The 25,577-nt window shown below is 43.9% G+C and overlaps 1 protein-coding gene, 1 long non-coding RNA gene and 1 other non-coding gene across 3 annotated transcripts; 2 read left to right on the top strand and 1 right to left on the bottom strand.

The window, feature by feature from the left end:
* The first annotated feature begins 5,533 nt into the window (after nucleotides 1-5,533).
* TRIM27 (tripartite motif containing 27) lies at nucleotides 5,534-20,527 on the top strand. Its single transcript, XM_020890363.2, has 8 exons — nucleotides 5,534-6,331; nucleotides 7,499-7,594; nucleotides 9,117-9,347; nucleotides 13,355-13,377; nucleotides 15,235-15,350; nucleotides 15,470-15,502; nucleotides 17,247-17,273; nucleotides 18,901-20,527. The coding sequence occupies exons 1-8, from the start codon at nucleotides 5,912-5,914 to the stop codon at nucleotides 19,494-19,496; spliced, it is 1,542 nt and encodes a 513-aa protein (XP_020746022.1). The 5' UTR covers nucleotides 5,534-5,911; the 3' UTR covers nucleotides 19,497-20,527.
* Nucleotides 20,528-22,108: 1,581 nt separating this feature from the next.
* LOC110135408 (uncharacterized) lies at nucleotides 22,109-25,426 on the bottom strand. Its single transcript, XR_002313363.2, has 3 exons — nucleotides 25,234-25,426; nucleotides 24,827-25,067; nucleotides 22,109-22,235 (listed from the first exon to the last, which is right to left on the bottom strand). It is a non-coding gene; the product is annotated as an uncharacterized lncRNA (long non-coding RNA).
* On the top strand, nucleotides 25,422-25,527 carry TRNAL-CAA (transfer RNA leucine (anticodon CAA)). Its single transcript has 2 exons — nucleotides 25,422-25,459; nucleotides 25,482-25,527. It is a non-coding gene; the product is annotated as a tRNA-Leu (tRNA).
* Nucleotides 25,528-25,577: the final 50 nt, after the last annotated feature.

The raw sequence follows: 25,577 nt of genomic DNA on the forward strand, positions 1-25,577 counted from the left end.
ATTCACTGGACATGCATTCCTCACGCGCTGTTAAATTCTTTAGTAGTTTAAGGTTTATCCGGAAGAATGGGAATCCTTATAAATTAACTAAACCTTCTTTCTCAGTAGAGTCAGCAACTTTGACTGAACCTCTCAATCCCGGAGGTTTGACGTTTCTTCCCTCTCCTTCCCTCTGCCCTCCCCTGTAACCCCAGGATGTTGAAGCTCAAAGATCCTAATGACCCGGAACCGATCCCCAACTGGACAAGCGCGAACTCCCTTTCTTCATTCCCAGAAAAGACACAGAGCGCCGGCTCTATTCCCGAGAAGCTTCCTGGCAAACCAACCGAACTGCCGGGAATTCAGTGGGAAGTAGTGATGGAGCCCGTGTAGACCTGGGGAGAAAACTGGTGAGTTAGTATACATCAGAAAGGGGCAAGGTGAGTGGGTTTTACAGACCTTGAGCACGAAGACTGGATATGGATGTGAGTTTCAGAAAGCAGTAACCAAAAACAGGAAGTAGTAACCAAAAAGAAAAAAAAAAGTTGATAAAGTGGAATCCATCAAACCTAAAAACTTTTGTTCATAAAGCTCTCTCTTGGCTCCATCTTCATGGTAGCAGCAGTAGTCACGGTTCAGTCACCAACTCTCAGTTCTTTGTCCTCAGCCAATAACTACACACACTGGAGGTGACAGGCCAGGAGTTGTGGTTGTTTAGTCTCTAAGTCATATCTGACTCTTTGTGACCACATAGACCAGCCCGCCAGCCTCCTCTGTCCATGGGATCTTCCAGGCAAGAATCTGCATCTTGTGCATTGGCAGACCAGGAGATGGTCACCTATCTAAGTTCGTGTAGCCTCCATCAAGGACATCACTCAAGTCGTGCCCCCTGGCAGGGATGCCCCTAGAGGATGAGACTACCCTGGGCCAGTGTGGGGTGCAGGCTCTGAGCACTCAACAAGTAGCCGGCCACATGCTTAGAGGTGAAGTCCATAGTCCCTGGCTGATGCTGGGTCAGAATCCCACAGCGGCCAAACAGGAGAAAAAGAAGATGGGCTAGGTCAAGAGGTATATGCAGTATAACCAGAGCTTTGTCAATATTGTTCCCACCTTTGGCAAGAAGAAAGGCCCCAAGGCCAATTCTCAAGTCCTTTGTAATCCTGGCTTTCTCTAATAAAGCCACTTAACCCAATCAAAAAACAAAAAACCACACCATTAGAAAAGTGAGCACAGAGGAAAGGTTGTGTGAAAACCAGAAGAAGGTGACTGTTTGCAAGCCAAGGAGAGGGACCGTAGGAGAAATTGCCCTTGCTCACATCTTGACCTTGAACTTCCACTCTCCAGAAAATATACTGAAAAAATTAATTTCTGTTGTTTGAACCACACAGGCTGATGTTTTGTTACCGAAGCCAGAGCACACTAATAAAAACATCTTCCATAGTAGCTGAAGACCCTTAAGGGTTCAAGACAGAGGATGTCAGTCCTCTGTAGGCCAGGCCCAGCATCATGTAGAGTCATTCTGCCATACTCTGTGGGTCAGAACATTCTAGGCAAGTCCAGGTTCAAGAGAAGAATAGAACTGTACCTCTCAATGATACAGTGTCACTATGGAGAGGAAACTGATGGTGAGCCTCTTGGAGGTAGCTAACCATCCCTGCCCCCACCTAGCCCCAGTGGCCTGTGAGCTTAATAAGGGCAAGAAGCAGAGGGTATTTACCAATCATTCAATGAAACCCCCCAAAGTCTTGCTGTTTGAAAAAATGGGTCAGATTAGCTTTCCTCCGCAATGTCTCCAAAGATTTTATCCTCAGGAAATGGAAGACAGTTAAGTTTGGGGAAGCTAATTGCCAACTCAAAAAAAATCATATTTAGAGAATTCCCTGGTGGTCCAGTGATTAGGACTTGATGTTTTCAATGCCAGGTCTGGGAACCAAGATCCGACAAGCTGCACATCAGGGCATGGCCAAAAAAAAAAAAAGACTAGAGGAATCACATTTTTCAGTATCAGCATTACCTGAGTATGCCTTGAATCCTCCTATCCTATATCTTGTCTTAGATTGCTCTTTAATCTAACCCTTCACACTGGTTGTTAAAAGCCATAACCTACACCAGGGAATGTTGTTAAAAGAACTAAATGACAGCAATACTGGTATTTGATTTTTTATTTTTTTAATTGTCTAGCAGATACCTGGGACAGCTAGAGAGGACACATATTGTAATGGTTAGAACTTACTCTCTGGAGCTGGTCTACCCAGATTCCAGTCCTGGCTCTATCATTCACTGACTCTGTGACCTTAAGACAATTTAGTTGACAACTTCCCCAGTCATAAAATGAAGATCATGATACTAGCATCACCTTCCAGGATCTAGAAAGATTTTGTGCTTTAATGAACAGAGTGCAATATATAATAACTTATTAATAGGTACTTATTAAATGAAAAACTCACCTCTCCTTCCCCTTCAACCTGGAAGAATAAGAGGAAGAACTGGTACAAATCAATTATTCTTTAAAAATTTCCTGAATTTCCACACCCCACCCCACCCCCAGTCTTCCTTTAGATCCATAGTAGTCCATTCTGAGAGTTTGTCCTGTGGGTTCTCTTTTGGTGGGGTTTCTGGGAGATGGTCAGAAAACCACAAAGCCACACTTGTTGAAAAGGAGAACTTCTATCTCTTTCCAAAATGCAAGCAAATCCCTCTTTCTTTTTTTTCTAAGTTTTTATTGGAGTATAGCTGCTTTCCAATGTCATGTTAGTTTCTGCTGCTGCTGCTAAGTCGCTTCAGTCATGTCCGACTCTGTGCAACCTCATAGAGGGCAGCCCACCAGGCTCCCCTGTCCCTGGGATTCTCCAGGCAAGAACACTGGAATGGGTTGCCACTGCCTTCTCCAAAGCATGAAAGTGAAAAGTGAAAGTGAAGTCGCTTAGTCGTGTCCGACTCTTAGTGACCCCATGGACTGCAGCCTACCAGGCTCCTCCATCCATGGAATGTGTTAGTTTCTACTGTACAGCAAAGTGAATCAGCTGTACATGTACATATATCCTCTCTTTTTTTTTTAATTTCCTTCCCATTTAGGTCACCACAGAGTATTGAGCAGAGTTCCCTGTGCTATACAGTAGGTTCTCACTAATTATCTATTTTCCACACAGAATCAGTGATGTATATATGTCAATCCCAATCTTCCAATTCATCCTCTACCCCCAAATCCCTCTCCTTTATCAAATGTCTTACTCTCCTTTCTCTTTTCTGCATACTTCACTACTACACACTTCTTTATTGCTCTGTCTTAAGATGCCTCTCTCCTCCTTGCCTGTTTCACCTTCATTTTCCTTAGAAATAACTGAGAATGGCACTGCGTATCCTGATTCTTTTCTAGCCCACCTGCCCATTCCTCTGTTCCTATCAGCTCTTATTCTACTAATGCCCTCTTGTGTCACTATTGCATTAGTCTCTAGATGGATCCGCCTAGTTGGTATTGCCATACTATGACCTGCACCATCAATTTGTCACTCCTGTGTTCGCAAAGCATCAATGGAACCTCCTCCCTCCTCCCAGACACAGAGTCTGTCCTCCACAAGCAATTTTATCACCATTGCTTTGTTTTCATGACTTTATCTAACCAAATTTATCAGTACTGTCCATCCAAATTTTCTTCAACGTATTCACTCCTAAACATTCCAAATCAGATTCTCTTACAGTTTGCCAATACCATCCCAATAGTTTACTTATTAATGCTCTTACCAACTCAATGGACATGAGTTTGAGTAAACTCCGGGAGTTGGTGATGAACAGGGAGGCCTGGTGTGCTGCAGTCCATGGGGTCGCAAAGAGTCACACACGACTGAGCGACTGAACTGAACTGAACTACAGAAAGAACTGATGCTTTTGAACTGTGGTGCTGGGGAAGACTCTTGAGAGTCCCTTGGACAGCAAGGAGATCAAACCAGTCAATCCTAAAGGAAATCAATCCTGAATATTCATTGGAAAGACTGATGGTGAAGCTGAAGCTCCAATACTTCGGCCATTTGATGCGAAGAGTTGACTCACTGGAAGAGACCTGATGCTGGGCAAGACTGAGGGCAAGAGAAGGGGGCAACAGAGGATGAGGTGATTGAATGGCATCACCGACTCAATGGACATGAATTTGAGCAAACTCCAGGAGATACTGAAGGAAAGGGAAACCAGGTGTGCTGAAGTCCATGGCATTGAACTAAGCCCATGACTTAGCAACTGAACAACTGTGATAACGATAAGAAGTATGCATAGAATTTGACCCTGGAATCATTAAGTTAATTTTTAGTCTAATAATCCAATAAATATTGAAATCCTCTCATTATAATTATATACAGGGCATAACAGCAATCAAGGAGGTCTGGAGAGACGTCTCTGTCCTCACAGAGTTACTGAGGTATCTGATCTCAGTTTCTTTGAAGCATTGTGTAAATAGGTTAGAGAAAAAGAAGTACAAACAGGGAACCTGGTGGAATAGGTCACATTCAACCAGTTACTAACTCATTTAAAAAAGATTTGTAAACTGACATTGTTGAAATCACTTAGTTCAAAATACAATAATGGAAATTAAAATAAACACAGGCAAGGCTGTCCAAATTCAATAAAATTTAGAGGATGAAGGACAATATCGAGAAAATAGCAAAGGAAAACAGGAAACACCAAAGTAGCGATGGGCGAACAACGCAAAAATTTTGTTTGTTGGATAATGAAAACAGCCTGTATTACCCACAGGATTATCATTCCCCCTGTATTTTGGAAGGAGCAAGCCTGTTTAGGTTCTACTCAATACAGCTCTATGCAGTAGGTTGAGCAAGCATGTTTAAGTTCTATTCAGTACAGATCTAGGCAGTGGGTATTTTATTATTTTAATGGTAAACCTCCTTAGAGTTAAAAAAGCCAAAGTTGTACGGAAGTCTCCCTCTTCGCTGGGGTACAATCACTCCCATTTCACCAGAGAGGAAACTGAAGCTCAGAATGGTAGACCACTTTGCTTAGGCACAGTAGGAAGTAGCAGAACTGGGCTTGCCTGTTTCTGTCACAGAAATGTTTTCATCTGATAATTAAGCCTTTCTTTTACGAAACAGAACTGCGAGCGCCTGTCAATGGGGCTGTTTGATAAAGTTCCTCGCAGACTGGGTGGGGCTCAGTCGGCTACCCTCAGCCCTCCGGCCTACCGGGGAAGCCAGATGTCTCTCCTTCCCACACCAACACAAAGCTAGCTTTCTCTCGCCGCGGCGGAGGCCTGAGCACCAGAGAGGAAACCCAACAAAAGACCCGGGATCCAGGCCCAAGGCCCAAGGCTCTGCGGGGTCGCCCGGAGCGTGCAGGCAGGGGTTGCCCTGGCCCAGCCGCACCCGCGGACACTGCCTGCCTCTAGGACCCGTACCCAAGGAGCTTCCGCCCGCGCGTTCCGCCCTCTCCCTGGCGGCGAGGCCTCCCGGGTTCCCAGCGAAAGAAACGGTCCAGGCCTGAGGCCGGGATTTCCAGCCTCACGCAGGAGGTCCGGCCCAAGCCCCGCCTCCGAACCGCCCCTTCCGCTCGCGCAGGGGTGGGGTCTGCGCGGCCGCCGGGATCCGCTCGGACGCGGCCACGTTGTCCTGCGTGTTCTGAGCGTCCGGCTCCGGGAGTCTGGTCGGCGGCGATCTTGCTGTCCGTTCGCATAGCCGCTGGGCTCGGTGGGCCCGCGGTATCCCCATACTCCCTCCGCCAGGCGCAGCGGCTCAGGGAGCGGCCCGGCCACCCCGCGGTTCCACCGCGCGGGCGCGTCTGGGATCGGCCCGGGAGGCGTCGCCCTCAGTCAGCCCGGCTGGCCTTTCCGCACCGCCCAGAAACAGCGGACGGGAGGGAGCGCAGTCGAGTTGGGCTCCGCGCTGGGCTGGGCACCGGGGCCCATGCCCGTTCGCCCCCGCGGGCCCGCGCCATGGCCTCCGGGAGCGTGGCCGAGTGCTTACAGCAGGAGACCACTTGCCCGGTGTGCCTGCAGTACTTTGTGGAGCCCATGATGCTCGACTGCGGCCACAACATCTGTTGCGCCTGCCTCGCCCGCTGCTGGGGCGCGGCGGAGACCAATGTGTCGTGTCCGCAGTGCCGGGAGACCTTCCCGCAGCGGCACATGCGGCCCAACCGGCACCTGGCCAACGTGACCCAGCTGGTGAAGCAGTTGCGCACCGAGCGGCCGTCGGGGCCCGGAGGCGAGATGGGCGTGTGCGAGAAACACCGCGAGCCTCTGAAGCTGTACTGCGAGGAGGACCAGATGCCCATCTGCGTGGTGTGCGACCGCTCCCGCGAGCACCGCGGCCACAGCGTGCTGCCGCTCGAGGAGGCGGTGGAGGGCTTCAAGGTGAGGGCCGGGCGCGCGGGCCGGGGAGGGGCCGGAGCGCGAGTCGGACAAAGGGAGGAGAGAGCCAAAGGGGCTTCCTTTTTTCCGCCTAGAAAATGGCTGAGCCGGACGTGTGGTTCACAGCCGTCATTTCCTCTGTCCGCTCCAGAGCCTCGGCACTCAGGTTTGGGAGGAAAACCTGTAGCTGGTGAGGAAGCCAGAAGTCTCCCCACCCTCATTGCCTTATGTGCCTCTGTGTTTACCCTCTCACGGGCATATCATACATGACGGCCCATGGAGACCCTTCTTGACCATATATAAGATATTTGTAAAACCACGTACGCAGCGACAAGCTTCAGAGACGCTCGCGTTCCTTCTGGCTCGTAGATGATCTCAGACAAAACACAGTCGGACGTTCCCAGGCTGTATTCACATCAAATAGGTGCCCATCACCTCTCCTTTCCCCCAACACTTCCCTATGCTCCGTCCTCTTCTAGAACCTCCCGGAAAAGAACAAGTTCCTTACTGTCTAAGTCATTTAACCACTGTGAGACTCATAGGAGATAAGACTTACGAAGACTGAGTGAAATAAAATGCTGTGTGGATCCCCTTGTGAACCAACAGATTGGGACAGCTCAACAATAACATGGAAATAAAGTATTAAATATAGAACAGTTGTAAGTCAACATTCAAAGCGTGTACATAATCTGTGTTTGAGGACTGCAAGAACATGCACACAATTATGTACATGTGTAAATGTGAGTACTTTCATGCAAAATTATTCACTGAACATTTATGGTGCTTTCAAAAATATCATTTTACTCACACTGGTGATAACATTCTAGTAGGTTGAGAAGGTGGTGTTGGCTTATGTCATACCAGGGGGAAATAGAAGTTAAGTCCTTTTCTCCATACACGTCCCTGAAAGCTCGACAACTGAAGCCTTCTAGTCCATTCACCTTTCCACTAAGCCATGCGGTATCCTTCCAAAGGCAGGTAGGTGACCCACCATTTAAGATACAAACTACCAAAGGAGAGGTGTGTCACGGTGATGGCAGTGTGATCCAAGGACAGGCTCTCACCAAGAACTTAGCATCACGAATGTGGGTTGCACAGGTGATAAGCAGAAGAGTCACACTGCTGAGGCCTGCCTTATCTTAAACTGTACGCCTGTTTTTGCTTTTTCAGGAGCAAATCCAGAACCAGCTGGACCACTTAAAAAGAGTGAAAGACTTAAAGAAGAGGCGACGGGCACAGGGAGAGCAGGCTCGAGCTGAACTCTTGGTGAGGTTCCTGGAAATTCACAGTTAATATCAGTTCTGCTGGTCACTCTCTCATATTGTAAGACTTGTAAACTTCCCTTAACCTTGTGCAGTCAGATCACCCAGAACTTCTAGGTGCGGGTGGAACAACCTTACATGGCAGTTGGGAATTCACCTGGAGAAGCAAAGGATTCCCACATTTGTGGGGAAAAGGATGGAATAGTCGACTTAAAAACCCCTGGAGATCTGACCTAGCAACAGTTTAATCTGCGAGCTTTGTGCAGATCAGGGTTGAGCCAGGTGAAATTCTTGGGCATTGGTTAGCAGCCTTTTGTATGGTTCTACAGACAGATGCTGACAGTGGCTTTCTATAAACTTCAAACTTGCTTCTTGCTGGAATGTTCTTTTTCTTGGCAATGATTCTATTCTGAACTTTTCTCTTTGTTCCCTTCCCCTAGTTTCCCAAGGCCTTTGTGGTAGGGATATTTGGGGGAGAGGGTGGTTGTTCTGGAAAAAATAGTCCCTTACCTTTCTATAAAGGACTAGAGAGTAAATATTTTTGGCTTTGTGGCCCATATCTCTATCATAATCAGTCAGCTCCCTTGTCGTAGTTCAAAAGCAGCTAAAGACAACATTTAAATGAGTGGATCTGTTTCCCAATAACATGTTACTCCAAGGGAGTAAACATGGGAGTTTGCTGACTCTTTATTCAGAAACAAGCTTTTGTGGAGTCCCTCAGTGGGACAAGTGGTGGAGAAGGAAGGACAGATAACCTTTGGCAAACAAACTGAGCCAGTAGAGAATTACGCTCAAAGCCAGTGAGACAGAAGGCCAGATAGAGGGAATGGATTACATGTGAAAGGTTTAAGGAAACTAATCAAGGTTATTATGTGAGGATTGTTGTAGAAGTTTTGCTTGTATGTTCCAAACCATCCTCCACAAGGCACCCATCTGATCGTGTGACTTCTCTGACAGTCTTTCATGGCTCCTACTTGCAGTAAAGTCCTGCCAGGCTTCTCGTCTCTTACTTTATCTGCCGTCTTCACAAGCACTTATGTGTTCCAGCCAGACCCCATCATTTGCCTTCTCACTCCTTGGTCCATGGCATTTCTTCTGCCTGGAAAGCTCTCCTGTTCTTTGACCATAAAGTGAACTTCTGTTCATCCTACAATACTCTGTGAACACTGCTTCTGGGAACTGTATCAACTTCTGTTGAATGCAGTCACCCTACTTTTGCTTATCTAGCCATGATGACATGTATCACATGAACCTGACTCTCACTTGACTGAGTTCCTTGAGAGCAGAGACTGTGGCTTTTTTTTTTTTTTAGACTGTCTTGATTATCACTGGGGTAATTCAGTTCTCTGCCATTGTATATCCAGTCAATAAAGACTGGAAAAAAAATAAGTGAGTGAACAAGATTCTTGGTTTAGTATACTGGGATGAAATAATGAGGTCTTGGGGTAGATAGACGGGGGAGAAATGTGAAGGGCTCTAGAAGCAGCTTTTCCTCTCTTCACTGCTCTTCCCTGTGGTCTACACAGAGCCTGACCCAGATGGAGAGGGAGAAGATTGTTTGGGAGTTTGAGCAGCTGTATCACTCCTTGAAGGAGCATGAGTATCGCCTTTTGGCCCGTCTCGAGGAACTAGACTTGGCCATCTACAACAGTATCAATGGTGCCATCACTCAGTTCTCTTGCAACATCTCCCACCTCAGCAACCTGATCGCCCAGCTGGAAGAGAAACAGCAGCAACCCACCAGGGAGCTCCTGCAGGTAAGACCGAAAGCCCCCTGCCAAGACAGCTCCTGCTCTGCCAAGCAGTATCCAGGGCCCCCTACTCCCTAGTTGAAACTCTGATTGTAGCAAGGGCATGTTGGAAGGGAAATGTACAATAGAGGCCCGGTTGGCACAACTTGGTCAGTCAGTTGCACTGTGTCGTGGAAAGCTTAAGAGGAAGACCTGTCCTGCCCAAGCCTGTGGTCTGATCACAGGCGAGGCTCTTGACCTCTCTGGGCCTCAGTTACTCATGTAATGAGGAATTTGGCCCACATGTCATTTAAAGATTCTCCTCACCCCAGTATCCTATAATTGTAACATGTATGTGTACGCTATGACAACCACAAAATAACAAGTACCACAGGAAGTGGTCAGCCCAAGCAGTCTTGGTGTTTAATCTTGGTTGTACGGGTGATAAAGCTGCAGTAGACCCAGCCCAGCAAGACCACAGGAAGTGAGCCGATTTTTTGTCTCTTGTTTGTTTGTTCAATGCATATGAATTTTCTGTTCTGTGTCAAGCACTGGAATTAAGTGGATAAATAAGCTCTCCTGAAATTTAAATTCTGATGTTGAGATTACATGATAATCTCAATAAAGAAGTGAACAAAACAAGTATCATCAGTGTTGCCATTAAAAAAGGGCTGATGGGTTTAGGGTCAAGAAACTATGGCCCACCACCTGTGTGTGTCCTGCGAGCTCATTGTGCTTTTTAGTTTTGAATAGTTGGAGAAGAAAAATCAGAAGAACGCTTGTTATTTTGTGATATGTGAAATTGCATAAAATTCAAGCTTCATTGTCTATGCATTTTTATTGGAACATAGCCACGCCCATTTATTTATTTTGTATTATCTGTTGTGCCAGAGACTGTATGGCCTTTTTCTTAGAAAAAGTTCACCAACTCCCACTTCAGATTAAAAAGAGAAGGCTTAATCTTGAGCCTTAATGAACACCAATGTTTAATTGCCAGAGAGAGAAGGAAGAGCTTGCAGGGGGTACAGTTTACCAGAGAGGCAATATGTGATCAGGGAGGAAGAATGTTTCTGGAAGGAGGGAGTGGACAACAAGAGTCTAATGCAGTTGAGGTGAAATAATATGAAGGCTGAGATCCATTTGGTTTAAAAACATGAGCATCCTTGATAAACTTGGTGTACAGCTGCCCGAGTGGAGCAATCTGGGCAGGAGCCACGTGAGGAGAAGCAGTAGTGACAGAGTGAATGGAAGCTGCGAGAGTAAATGACTATTTCAATAAATAGGCTGTGAAAGAGATATAAAGAAAATACTTGGAGATGAGGTAGAATTGTGGAGCTTTATGGGGAGAGGATGCTTAAAGAAAGCAGTTAAACATATCTTTTAAAAAAAATATGGAGAGGAGTGTCTGTTGTAAAGATTCAGGTGAAGAAAATTTACTGAAGCTCTAAGGATGAACTCATCTCTGATGTGCTGTTTCTTTCTTTTTTTTTTTTTTTTTGTTAATAAATTCATTTTATTTTTTTTCTCATTTTTTTTTTCATTTATTTTTATTAGTTGGAGGCTAATTACTTTACATCATTGCAGTGGTCTTTGTCATACATTGAAATGAATTAGCCATGGATTTACATGTATTCCCTATCCCCGTCCCCCCTCCCACCTCCCTCTCCACCTGATCCCTCTGGGTCTTCCCAGTGCACCAGGCCCGAGCACTTGTCTCATGCTGATGTGCTGTTTCTGAAAAGGCAGAAGGAAGGGTAACTGAAGCATGTAGGTGGGACTTAGCTTTGAAATATCTTCTGTTGTATAAGAAGAAAGGAGGGTAGGGACAGGTAGATGCAGCAGGTTGTGAGGTTTGGTAGCAAAAACGTCTTGGCTTCTATCCTCTTTTGAAGTTGGAAAACGGCACCATCTGTTGCCATTGAACAGGGGGTGGAGAAAATAATGAGTTTGAGGATTGTGGGAAAGTTCTGAAATTATTGTTTCATAGTATGGGAAAGCAAATTGGTTTGCAAGACGTAGTCGAGTTATTTGGTCAGTGAATGTCAGTTTATATCAGAATTTGTCTGTCCCGTTGTGTGACTTTTTCCTGTCCCGGCTTTGCTTTTTCTGATTGTGACTGTTCAGGTTCCAGGCCTAGGGAAAGCTGGTAGTTGGGTTCATCCAGGATTAGGGCTTTGCAAGATGTGAGGGTATTTTTGTTTTGTTTTTGGCCTTGCCACACTACTTGTAGGATCTAAGTTCCTTGACCAGGGATTGAACCTGGGCCCATGGCAGTGAAAGCACAAAATCCTAACCACTGAACCGGTCAGGGAACTCCCCCTGTTCTGGCTTTTTGATTATGATAAAATATACATAAATTAACCGTTTTAACTATTTCAAAACGTACAACTTGGTATATTTAGTAAACTTAATGTTATGCAACCATCACAGCTGTATAGTTCCAGAACACATTGATCATCTCAGAAGGAGACCTCGTACCATTAAACAGTCACTCCTCATCCCTTTCTACCCAGTGGCAACCATGGGTTTGCTTATTTTTTTAAGGTATTTGTGAGAATATTTCTGAACATATGGACCATGAAATCAAAACTGAATGATAAAGAAAAGCCGAGAAAGAAGAGGGCAAGTTTTGGACCCCACGGGGGAGAGTGGTCATGGTAGAAGTCATTTGAAAAGTAAACTGAATCTTAATGTGGAGAATGAGAGCATTCCCACTAAGGTCAGGAAGAGGGCAAGATGGCCACTGTTGTCTAACTGTATTTTAACGTATGAGCACACACACACAGAGGAATGTTATGCAACTGTAAAAAAAGAAAAAGGAAGGTACCTATGATATAACTGATATAGAGGAATTTCTATAATGTATTGGGAAGTGAAAAAAATCAAAGTGCGAAACATAGATTATGCTTTTTGTGTAAGAAGGAAGAGATAATTAGAAAATACATGTATCTGCAGGTATTTGCAAGGGAAACACTGGAATGATAAACCAGATAATAGAATGGGATGAGAAGAGATAGGAAAAAAGTGACAGATTCTCTGACCAAGTCTCAGATTTTTTGAGCACCGAAATAATTAAGCATAGTGATGAGTTATAACCCATTAAATAAAGTAGGAATTGATGGGTCCATACTAATAATAAATAAGGGAAAATTTTTCCTTCCAGTAGACTGTCAACTAAGTAATGTACAAGGAATTTTGAGGCAAGAAAGTGATCATTTGGCAGCTATCATAGTGAAAGGTAATTTAGACAGTAATTATCTACAGATGCGAAATCTGAGGGGGAGTTCGATAAGGGCTGGAATATTAATTTCAAAGTGTCACTTTGAGATTACTTTTTAATTACAAAAGGAAAAATAGTAGCTATAACATACCACCAATAAAGGGAAAGTGAATAACAAGTATTTTTAGAAGGAGACACAATGTAAGCCTGAATTTACTCATGGGGCAATACCTGGGAAACCCAAGTGGAGAGATATTTTAAAAATAATTAGCCTGTATTAAGGCAATATCGGGTTCTTCCCTGGTAGCTCAGTGGTAAAGAATCTGCTTGCCTGTGCAAGAGACATGGGTTCGATCTCTGGGTTGGGAAGATCCCCTGGAGGAGGAAATGGCAACCCACTCCAGTATTCTTGCCTGGAGAATTCCACGGACAGGGGAGCCTGGCAGGCTACAGTCCATAGGGTTGCAAAGAGTCGGACACAACTGAAGCAACTTAGCACACACACACAGTAATAGGTCAAAGAAAGCAAGCTAGGTAGGCAGTTGTGGTTCCAAGAGTGAGATGCTTGAGTTAGTAAATTTGAAATCTTGAGGTCTTTGACCAGTGTGCAGGGAGGGAATGCAGGAAGGTGCTGGAATAGCAAATAGTGTGTATCCCAGTTTCCTCTGCCCAGGTTTTACACAGTGTGTGCTCCTTGTCTCCGTGGCTTCTCCTAGGAGGGCCAGCCTGTAGTTCAGTTTCTAACAAACATCTATGAGAGAAAACTGACATTATAAATGATTTCTCATGGTTTTCATTTTCCTTTCTCTTATAGGACATCGGGGACACATTGAGCAGGTACAGTTTTCTCTTTCCCCAGTGCAAAATCAAGTCTGAGTAGACTTTCCCTCATACTTAGAAACTCTGGAAGGAGCCCAGAGCCTGAGGACGTCTTACCAAATTTGACCCATATCCTGTCTGTCCCCGAACTGAGTCACTACTGTGCAAAGAACTAGATGGACTGCAGCTCTTCTCAGTAAAACTAAGGAGTTACTGACAAATAATGAGGGTGAGGAGTGAAGTGGGGGGCCCACTGGGGAGGGTGCTGGTAGTTTATGAGGACACTTCTACGGAGAGGGTGGAGACTCACAGGGCCTTGGGCAAAGTGCAAGGGTATTTGATAGTTTTTATTTCAGAATCCTTTCTCTTTTGTCATCTCTGTCTTTGTTTCTGGCTCTCTTTTTTCTGTAATGGGGAAAATATAGGCTAAGAAAAGTGTGACCAGCTCAGAGTTACATAATGAGTCATGAGTTACCTGGATTCTGGCTCTTGTTTTCATTATTTCTCTACTGTATCATCAGATGGACAGTTAGGAAGAGCTACCTGGAAGTTGGAACATGACCAAGCGGGAAAAGCCCAGAATGGGCAAGAAGCCATGATTAAATTGTGTTTTCAGTGTTGGATGGCAAGGACAGATGGGATAGACCTTGGGGAACATCATGTTTGTTGTAGGAATGCCTACTGGGGTAAAGCCTGACTTTGAGGAAAACTGAACTTTGAAGCTAAGTAAAACCCTGAAGGGTGAAAACCCTTCAGAGGAAGTGCAGCTTGATTGTGTGAGACCATTTGAGGAGATGGGCTAGAAGGGCCATGTGAATAGAATTATTGATAGAGCTGAGCTCTTTGAGGGCTGCTGAGATGGGATGGTATTGAGCTGGAACTTGTACTAGTCCCTGCCAAGTGGCCCTAACAAATACTGCCCTCACTTGCTGCTTTTACTTTTTGATGCCAGTCTAGTTCTGAACTAACAGAGAGATAGATCCTTTAGGTTCTAGCATTTGTGAACGTTAAGGTTTGGGTTTGACTCTGAAAATTTTTTGACTTAATCTTTGACTTAAGGCTTAAACATAACTAAAACATTTTGCCATCATTAAAGAAATGTGCAGATAGCTAGCCCAGGGCTGGTTCGGTGACTCCAGTGATTATCATCGGACTCTCAGGTTTCTTTCCATTTACTCTTCTGCCTTACATAAGCTACACTCCTCATTCTTACAGCCCAAGAAACTTCCTAGAATGCTAACCAGCAGGAAAGAGATAAGTCATATTGCATTCCTTTTTAAGCAGACTTCTCAAATTAGTGCAAGATACTTCTTAGCTCTCATTGGCCAGAGCTTAGTCACATGGTCACATTCAGACTAGGCAGGCATGAAGGTAGTAAACTTTGGAAGGTGAGAGAACGGATATTGGGTGTGTGATTAGCAATCAGTGTTTGCCACAGACCCTTTGAGGGGGTTTGTGGGTAACTGGATATTGTCCAGAGAGTACCTTTCTGTCTGAAGATGTCATTCTTGCCATACTTGGGAACCTGAGGGTTATGGGTCTTTGCCCACCATGAATGTCAAGGATTTCATCATGGAATCTAGTGCTTTCTGGTAAGGTCAGGCTTATATTCAGTTTAATTCAGCGAATCTTTCAGAGGGCATATGCCATTTGAAAAGCCAGAAGCTAATGCTGTGGGAGAATATGAAGGTAAGATGACTCCCCTATTCTGGTCCAGAGGATCACAGTCTAGGAAGAGAATAGGAAAAGGGCTCTGCTTAAAGACTGTCCACCAATCCACTGGCTGGCCAGTTTAGCCCAGGCTTTGTCCTAGACCCTGAAAGAAGTTGGGGGTGTGGGGGTGGAAGATTCACTCATGGATTTTTTTAAACTTAGGGCTGAAAGAATCAGGATTCCTGAACCCTGGATCACACCTCCAGATCTGCAAGAGAAAATCCACATTTTTGCTCAGAAGTGTCTGTTCTTGACTGAGAGTCTGAAGCAGTTCACAGGTAATGTGAGAAGAGGGATCTCTGAGGGTTTATGATCTGAATAACTATACTGCCTGAGAGGAAGTGTTTTCCAGCTAGATAATGGAATGCAAACTGAATATCTTCTTTTCTCCCCATAGAAAAAATGCAGTCAGATATGGAGAAAATCCAAGGTAAATTTATCTACTTAATGGGCTTTTGATGTTGAAGTTTTCTGGAAGGATAAACATCTGCACCAGAGTGTGGGAAAATAGGAAATGAGTGATGTTCAGTGGCCGGCTTCCCCTGATGTTTCACATCTTTCTTTTGGCTTTGTTAATTTTTTCAGTTAATAGCCTCTTGTTTCAATTTGAAGTCTTTTAACTAAATACACTCATTTCTCAATCTACATTAATGGAGGAGAAAAATATACAATCCAACAATTAATGCAGAACTGATTTGATTATTTAAAAATTATTTTTAATTGAGAAGGAGAATCAGGAGAAATTATTCTAGCTATATTCCATTTGTAGTTATAATTTATCAAGTTTCTGCTGCATGTGGGCACTGGCACTGACCGGGAGGAGGAAGAATTGAACATCGTTGGTTGAGGCAACACCTTGAGGGCAGGAACAGGGAACAGGGATTCAGGAGTCTGGCTGCCTGGGTCCTGGGCCTACCTCTGCTACCTGATAAGCATTCTATACTGTATCTTCCTCATTTTACAAATGAGGAAGATAATAACTCTTACCTCACAAGGCTGTAAGGATGAGGTTTACTTATAATTTCTGAAGTGTTCTAGAATGGAGCCTTCATGTATATTTATTCATTAAAGTGTTCTAGGTATTTAAGGGGCACTCTTCAAATACAACATCTTCTGCTCATGGTAACTTATAAGCATATAACACATACGTGTGTGTGCTGAGTCACTTCAGTCATATCCAACTCTTTGTGATCCGATGGACTGTTGCCCACCAGGCTCCTCTGTCCCTGGGGTTCTCAGGACAAGAGTGGGTTACTATGCCCTTCTCCAAGGGATCTTCCCCACCCAGGGATTGAACCTGCAGCTCCTGCACTGCAGGTAGATTCTTTACCAGAGAGCCACCAGGGAAGCCATAGCACATATGACTGTGTACAAAACGTTGAAATTCCTAGGCAGCCTGATAGAATCGAAACCCTTATATGTGTGTAATCACTTTTCATATTTATTATAAATTACAAATCCCCATAATTTTTATAATTTCCTATATGTGCTAAAACTTTATTTGCATGGCATCTTTTCAGATACATACATTTTTCACATCTGGCAACATAGATTTAGGGAATGCTCACAAAGAGAACAGGGAGAAACTCCACTTAATACCAGAAGTGGTTAGCTCAGACACGACATTCCTTGATCTGACTCTCCTTTATTTTTCCTGCTCTTCTCCTGCACTTAAGCAGCCCATTGAGAACATACCTGTGAAAATGCTTTGTCAACTGTAAATGCATTTTGCTGCAAATGGTGTAATTTGCCCCAGCTTGGTAGTGGGTGTCACTTGAACCACACATCCCCTAGAACAGGTAGCTTATGAAAACCAAGAGTTATGTATGATGTGGACGTAGAACCATGTCTCTCCCTGCAGAGCCAGCTGACCCACTGAGGAGTGGAATCCTTAATCTTGCCTCAGTTTGACCCCATATGCTTCCAGTGTTGAGCTTGTGTTATCTTTGTGCTCAAAGTTCCCAGCCCCTCTTCCTTTTGAGCTCTTGGCTGGAAGATGGAGTCTTATGTTATGCTATATGAAGAAATTAATGCAGGACTGACAGCAGGGGTTCTAATGGAAACCATGGCTTTATGATGACTCCTAAAGCTCCTTCTGTTGGGTACTTCCTAGAAATACTCAGATAACTTCCATAACTTCTTTTCTCTTTTGTTTTTTTTTTTTTTTTTTTCAGAATTGAGAGAGGCCCAGTTATACTCAGGTGGGTGATAGACAAAAGCATTTGGAAAAAGGAGTAAAAATCCCTATCAACCTAACTACTATTGTGAATGATTTTGGAAAGTGCCTTGATTTGAATCCTTTAGGTTACATTTTTTTTTTTAATGATAATAATCACAAAAAATTTGTTATTTCTATGTGTTTATAATATTTGCTTCCTAAAATGCCTCAGATCTGAAACCATGGACCTATGAAATAGGAGGAAATTGAATTCAGGTGCTAGGAAGGATTATAGAGTTGAAACTACGGTTTTCAAAAATTAGCGCACTACCACTGCTAATACACTGGTCCACTGCTGTACCCGCCCAGCCTTGGGCAGTGTGTGGTTTACAAAAAGCATCCTTCCGAAAAGATTGAGCTTGCCTCTTATTCTGAGAGCTAGGGAAAGTCTAGGAAAAATCTTGCACCATACCTTCTCTGTGTCTCAGATCTAGAGTTGAAACTCTCCCTCCCCTTGACAATCACCTTCACCTGAGGTTCACAGACTGGGTAAATCTATGATCTCAAAACTCAACTGAGGTTTGTATTCACATGACCACCTGTTTCATGGGATCTTCTTCAGGGACAAATATGTGTGTTAGTTGCTCAGTCGTGTCCTATTCTTGTGACTCCATGGACTGGGGCTCGCTGGGCTCTTCCATCCGTGGGATTCTCCAGGCAAGAACACTGGGACGAGTTGCCATTTCCTTCTTCATCATGAACAGAGACTCTACAAACAGCGGGTCTTCTTTCATTAATGTCCCCTGGTTGTGATCCATATTTAATTCTTTCAAGATTGAATATGTTGCTTATGTCTTGCATGTCCTAATATTGCACAGGGTACAGTAGAGGGAACCAAAGAGCATAAGGCACTGCCCTACCCTTGGAGTTAAATGTCTGGTTGGAGGTATGAGGTCTACCCATGACATGAGGGAATAAATGGGCAACTGTTGTGAACAGATTGTTGAACCAAGAACCATGCCTCTGAGGTTCTTGGTCACCTCCACCAGTTGTCATGAGCCTTTTGTGGAACCCAGTCAGCCTACCTGAACTATGGTTCAGAGAGATAATGTTAGGGAATCTTCCTTCTGAACAAGATATGAAGAACAAGTGAGAGAATATGTCAGTGATTTTAAAACTGGAAACCATCACATGATTGTAAGATGCATGTGGCACTATTTAGTGTCTTTATCTGACATAATGTGAATATCCGTATGTTTCACAGCAGATGTTAATATTGGTTGTAGAGTGCTACACCACACCCTGTCTATCTAAATACTGTATTCTGTGAAACTTCCAGCCTCTGAGGCATTCAGATTAAGGGGTTGGACATACACATAAGAAAACCTTAAATTCAGCTTATAATGGATATTGTGGTTTAAAATGTGGAAAAGCAAGTGGAAGTAAATTTTCAGTACTTCCAATATATCCTAGCTAAACAAGATAACTGGCTAATCCACACAGTAATTTTGGGAATGTCAGCTTCAGGGTGGACTTGAATGTATAAAATTGAACGTGTCTTTGCTGGAGAGCTCTTCCTCTCTTCTCAGGGCTAGGAGAAAAGCTGGGTGTTCAGAGTGGGCTGTCCTGGTGCTCGGCTAATGCTCCTCTGCCCCTGTGTTTCTCTGCAGTGGATGTGACTCTGGACCCGGACACGGCCTACCCCAGCCTGATCCTCTCTGATAACCTGCGGCAGGTGCGGTACAGTTACCTCCAGCAGGACCTGCCCGACAACCCTGAGCGGTTCAATCTGTTTCCCTGTGTCTTAGGCTCTCCCTGCTTCATCGCTGGGAGACACTATTGGGAGGTAGAGGTGGGCGATAAAGCCAAGTGGACCATAGGCGTCTGCGAAGACTCGGTGTGCAGAAAAGGCGGGGTAACCTCGGCCCCCCAGAATGGATTCTGGGCAGTGTCCTTGTGGTATGGGAAAGAATACTGGGCTCTCACCTCCCCCATGACTGCCCTCCCCCTGCGGACCCCTCTCCAACGGGTGGGGATTTTCTTGGACTATGATGCTGGCGAGGTCTCCTTCTACAACGTGACAGAGAGGTGTCACACCTTTACTTTCTCTCATGCTACCTTCTGTGGGCCTGTCCGGCCCTACTTCAGTCTGAGTTACTCTGGAGGGAAGAGCGCAGCTCCTCTGATCATCTGCCCCATGAGTGGCATCGATGGGTTTTCTGGCCATGTTGGGAATCATGGTCATTCCATGGAGACCTCCCCTTGAGGAGGTGAACTCGGGCCAGAAGGGTTGCTGGCCGTACTCCCACCCCAGGCATGAGGCATCTTGTTGCCTTGCCACTTCCTGCCCATCACAGCTGGATGTTCTTACCACTTTTCATGCCCTGCAGTGCAAGACAGGATGTCTGTGTTCTCTGCCATCCCCTCCCTTCCCATGAAAATTGTGAGATGTAATAAGTTATCGAGATTGCCCAGAAATAAAAACCAGATATCCACCTCCAGTGTTCCACACTTCTTGGTCTTACACATTACTGGAGGGGATAAAGAATATGGATAATCTTGGGTTAGGAGAGCCATTCAAGATATTTACACCTGGGCTCAGCCCCATATAGTGATCATGGGTATTTGCTGTCATTTCTGAACCAGGGCTTCTTTCTGAGAACCCACAGCTGGACTATAAAGTCCTGTCAGCATGGATCCCTTTGTCCCAGTTTTTCCTTCTGGGATTAGTACCTCTAACCTTGATTCTCAATCTGCTGTAGTTTTATTAACTCCATTAAAGAGGCCTGTATGTGTTTTGATTAGTTACAGTTATTTTACAGTAATGGTGGGAAATAACCCCACCTCTGTTATGAGATAATGTTCTAATCAATGTGCTCTTTGCCTCTATCTTTTTGAGGGCTTTGTCAGCTCCCTTCATTCTAATGAAAAGTGTCATCCGGGATTATTTACTGCTCAGCACCACTCATTGTTCCTACCTCCCCTCCCACTTCCATTTGTGGACTGATGGTCAGTCATACCCTATCCCTGGAAGGATTCTGGGGCAATATTCCAGGGGATTCATTGACTTGTCTCCATTTCTCCCTTCTATTTCGAGGGAAGGGGGAGTTTACCTTTCCAATGTGTGTACCAACAAGGGGCTATTCCATCCCCATGGCCATTGGATCATGAGGCATTCTGAGGTCAGAAGGCCAAGGCAGATCACTTAGTGCAAGCCCCCATGATGGTTCTTAGTCTTCTCTTCCTTTGGGTACATGCTCCTCTGTTTAAAAATAAAGTGAGTATGGATGTTGTTTACACTGTTGTTGTTTTCTGGGTCTTGGTAGGATTGGGTTCATAGATACTGGAGGAGGAAAGGCATGGTTAATGGTGTTGATTTCCTCTGTGGGTCGAGAATCTCATTCTGGTCAATATTTTACTTCAACTAGATGATAAAACAGTACCATGTCACTACTTTCTACTGGTGCTTGGAAAGTAGTGTTGGACTTCCACAGCCTACAGCTTTGAATTGGCTAATCCTGTCACTTCTCTGGGAAAGTGTTCTCTCAAGTCCTTATTATAACTGACAGTGGGGTATGCAGCAATGCTTGGTATAGATCAGAGCACCCAGAGCTTGCTTCCCACCTCAGAAGCAGCAGCCTAAGCCCTTAGGGTCATGGAGGTCACCACATTCTAAGGAGGAAAAATAGGCTGAGAGGACAGCTCTTTCCCAGGAGGTTTTCAATCTTTTCTGCTTTTGGAAATGACCTCAAGACGACAGGATTTTGTGGTCTTAGTCTTGTACCCAACATTGTGGTTCATGGCTGAAGATCATGCATTAGTGATATGTCTTGATTCATTTATTCAAAAGGTTTTAAGAGAAATAACCAGGAGCTGAAGAGAGGGGCTTCCATGAGGCTAGGTTAGCTTTTGCTGAATAGTCTCAATAGATATAAATACATGTGCTAACATATTATGTATATAAGATGTGTATATACTACACAGATTTAGACCAAGGTGAAATACATGTCCACATACATGATATCCTGCCTCACAATATCTATGGATTATGCTTTTCTGCATGGAAAGGTAGAGGCTGAGGCCTTGGGGTGCCAGTCTGTTGACCTGGGATACCTGCCTTTAACAGTAAGTCTGTCTACTCTAGATTCAAGAATTCACAACTGAAAAACTGGGTGAAGAGACCCAGTCAGAATCGCATTTCAGTTTCACTTAATCTAGTCCTTTGGGACAAGGAGGAAGAGTAAGAACCCATAAAGAGGGCACCTTGCTTGGTACCAGTCCCAAGAAAATGTGCCCGTAGAAAAGACTCCCTGATCCTTGCTGCAGGACTGATGGAGCTGTCTCTAGGCTAACAAAAGGTCTCACACTGGGTCTGCTTTATCTCCAGTAGACTCAATGCTAATAGGAGCAGCATCTAAATGAATTTTTAACAGCAGCAGCTGGAGCAGCGGTAAGCAACCTCTTTGGATTCAGCAAAGCTACTTCCAATTTGAACTGGGATATACTATATACTACAAGACTGAATCTTACTAACAATGCTGAATGAGAAAAAGTCTAATAAAAAACTGTATACTTTACCCTTTCTATGATATGGACAAAAGGTTTGTGGTTACCAGTGGGCCACGTGGAGGATAGGGGGAAGAAAAAGGGTGTGAACTGACATGTTTTATACTGTTTATCTTATGATTCTTATGGGTGGTGGGTTTAGAGGTATTTTGAATGAAGTTAAATGAACTCTGCAAATGATCTGCAGAAAGGTAAGCATTTGGATTCATCAGGTCACAATATGGACCCCTTTAGGCAAACATGGGGTCCAGTTCTTTTGGCTCCTCTCTGGTCCTTTCCTCAGAACATTTGAAGTTAATTACATATTCATACTTCAACCACTCATTGTTTTGTTTATTTGTTGTCTCAGGAAAATTGTGTTTGTCTTCAGCTGCTCTTGTTTTTTCTGATACTGACCTGGTGGGTACAGAAGAGCATCTTCCCCGAGAGCACACAAGGCCTAGAAGGGAAAGTTTCAGAGAATGAAAGGGAACTGCCATCTAGGATAGGCAGTTGACAAGATGAGAGAATGCACGTGACAGTTGCCTTAAAGGCAACACTTAAAAGCACTAAGTAAGAGCAAGAGCTAGCATATAGTAAATAGATCCATTTGTTAACATCTTCATCAGTGATCATGACCAAAGTACGGATGGAAATCACACATCTCCCAGCAAAATAAAACTAGAAAGATTCTTACTGTACCAATTATTTATGGATTGCTTCTTCACAAATGCATAATGACAATTCACTGATTCAGAAAAAAAGTTAAACAGTGTTAGGTGCCCCAGATGAACTTGATGTTGAGAATACAAGAGAACCTAACTCTGTCCTTGGAAAAATTAATAAAGTCAATTAAGAGAAAAAAATAACATGAAATAAGTGGGATTAGACAAAAGACCATTTGTGGATAAGGGAAACACTGTGATTTCAGGAGACCTCAGTGCCGACCATGGTGGTCAGGAGAAACTGAAAGTCTAGATCTGCATTTCTTCCTTAGTGCACTTTTTCTTGAGGTTGACAGGTTACTACAAACTAACATGGCCCTGCAATAAATTTTGACTTGATTATGCAATTAAATCACTACACTCTTTCACCTCCTTTAACCCAGTAATTTCTTTGTGAGGTCTTTGCAAAGAATAATGAGAAAGTTCAGTCAAACCAGTGTAGATTATTCTAGGGAAACTGACTTTACTAGAATACTAATAAAGCATTAATAGCTTAGATTTCACATTGTGCAAACAGTACTTAAATATGACAGTATTGCCTCAAGTACATTTCCACATAAAACAGTCAAGAGATTAATTTCAAGGTTGGAAATTAAATCCTGTTTTTTAAATTGGTATAAACAAACACAGTCATCTTTTTTTAGTCCCCTCCACTCTTTAAAAATTTGTTGTTGTTGTTGAGCCCCAAGGCATGTGGGATCTTAGTTCCCCTGTCAGGGATGGAACCTATGCCCTACGCAGTAGAAGTACAGTCTTATACTACTAGACCACTAGGGAAGCCCCACCCTTTTAAATTTTGAGGCCTTTCAAAACCCTTCATGCAGGTGTTTTCAAAAAATGTACACTGGCCTCTGGGAACTCCTGTTGCACAATGCTGCCTGCTGCTGCTAAGTCGCTTCAGTCGTGTCCGACTCTGTGCGACCCCATAGATGGCAGCCCACCAGGCTCCCCCATCCCTGGGATTTTCCAGGCAAGAACACTGGAATGGGTTGCCATTTCCTTCTCCAATGCATGAAAGTGAAAAGTGCAAGTGAAGTCGCTCAGTCGTGTCTGACTCTTAGTGACCCCATGGACTGCAGCCTACCAGGCTCCTCAGTCCATGGGATTTTCCAGGCAAGAGTACTGGAGTGGGCTACCATTGCCTTCTCCATGTTGTACAATAAATATCGTTAATAAATTGTAGAATTGTTTACATATTTAATTATACCTTACCTATTCCAGAAAGTACTTCAAATCATTTAAAGCATAAAATCAAAATAGCAGGAGTTTAATATTCCATAAAGGAAGAAAATGATGGAACTAAAAAATGACCAGGAATAAAAGTAAATGTTAGCACGGTAACATTGTAAGGACATTAAATTTGGGCCACAGTTTGGTTTTTAAAGATTGACATGAGAACCTTGTAAAATTTATAGCTCACTATAAAACTAGAGTTTTATATCTATAGTTTCTATACATGGAAAGTAGTGTTTAAAGGACTTAATAGGATTGTTGTTAGTAAAAGGAATTTCTTCTTGGGTTCTTAGTAAATAAAGACTATCAGAAGGGTTTATTTTTTGTAAAATGAGTTTCACAAATCAAGGATGGATGAACACCTCAAAGGTTGGGTAACCAATTTACAGAATATAAAAATCCTTGAAACATGAATATTGAACCTCTCTAATAAAACTGTGTCACCCAGCAAAATGTTTTGTTGTTAACCGTTTAATCATGGTATTCTGTTGGTCATCTCTGGGTTATCTTCTGCAATGTGGGAGACTCGGGCTCGATCCCTGAGTCGAGAAGATCCTTTGGAGAAGGAAATTGCAGCCCACTTCAGTATTCTTGCCTGAAAAACCACGGACGGGGGGGCCTGGGGGGCTACAGTCCATGGGGTCGCAAAGAGTCAGACATGACTGTAAATTGCTTCAAAATTTGGGGGAGGTAGGTGGGCAGTGTGTATTAAAAGCTTTTAAAACTGGATAAACTTTAAGAATGGCTATATGTATATATGTAACTGAATCACTAAGTTGTACACCTGAAACTAACAAAACATTGTAAATCAACTATACTAAACTGGATAAAGATCTAGTGATTCCACTTGTAGAATTTAAGGTAATAATTATGGACATCTGAAAATATTTAGCTTTCAGCCTAGTTGGAAGAATAATTTCTTACTGTTTACCCTTCAAGGTTTCATTAAAATATGTGACCTTCCAGACTCAAAGCTTATATTACTTTGCACAAAGCTGAGAAAGAGCTGGAAAAGTCTGAGTCAGGAAGTGTGGCACGTTCCCCTTATTTTCACTCCGCCATCCCTCTTAAAAATCGCCATTTTATCTACTACCTGGCAATGGATGCCATGGAAACTTTCAATCTGGAATATCTGAGAGTGACCAGGAAGGCTGGGAAGCAAGAGTGTCACTGAGTTTCTCTGGACCTGAAACAGGTCAAGCTCTTGCGTAGAAACTGGTCTCATCAAGTCTTGCATCGGCGGGAGTTGTCGCCCTACAAGGACTTTCCAAGGCTGTTCCTCGGCCGTCGCTTTCGGAGCCCAAAACAAACACTTCTCCAGTGGCAAGGCAGATCTGGGGACGAAAAGGAATCAAACAAGAGACAATAAAATGGTCTATGCCATACAATCTGGGGCTTTTGTTGGATTTTTGTTGTTCCTCACTGTCTTCAAAAATAAACAAGCCTGGGGCAAAAACCACGCTCAAGGTTTCGGTAAAGATGAGAAGTTGGAAAACCCACCAAGCGACTTGGGCTAAACGTTGTTCGGTTCTTCTTTCCTTCCCTCCAGAAACAGAAACCTTTTTCCTTTTCAAGCCACGGGTGGCCTTTTATTTTCGACCCGGAAGTTAACTCCTTGGACTATACGTCACAGAGACGCTGATCTTTGTATCTATTTTAGTGGAAAATCTTTCTCCTTTTCACGAAGTGTCAGGATGGCCGAGTGGTCTAAGGCGCCAGACTCAAGCGAAGCTTCCCCGCCTTGGGGCTTCTGGTCTCCGAATGGAGGCGTGGGTTCGAATCCCACTTCTGACACATCCTTTTTTCCCCACCCCCTAATTTCTAAAACAAAATATCGTGGGAAG

This window comes from Odocoileus virginianus, chromosome 27, assembly GCF_023699985.2.
Source record: "Odocoileus virginianus isolate 20LAN1187 ecotype Illinois chromosome 27, Ovbor_1.2, whole genome shotgun sequence".
Lineage (NCBI taxonomy): Eukaryota > Metazoa > Chordata > Mammalia > Artiodactyla > Cervidae > Odocoileus > Odocoileus virginianus.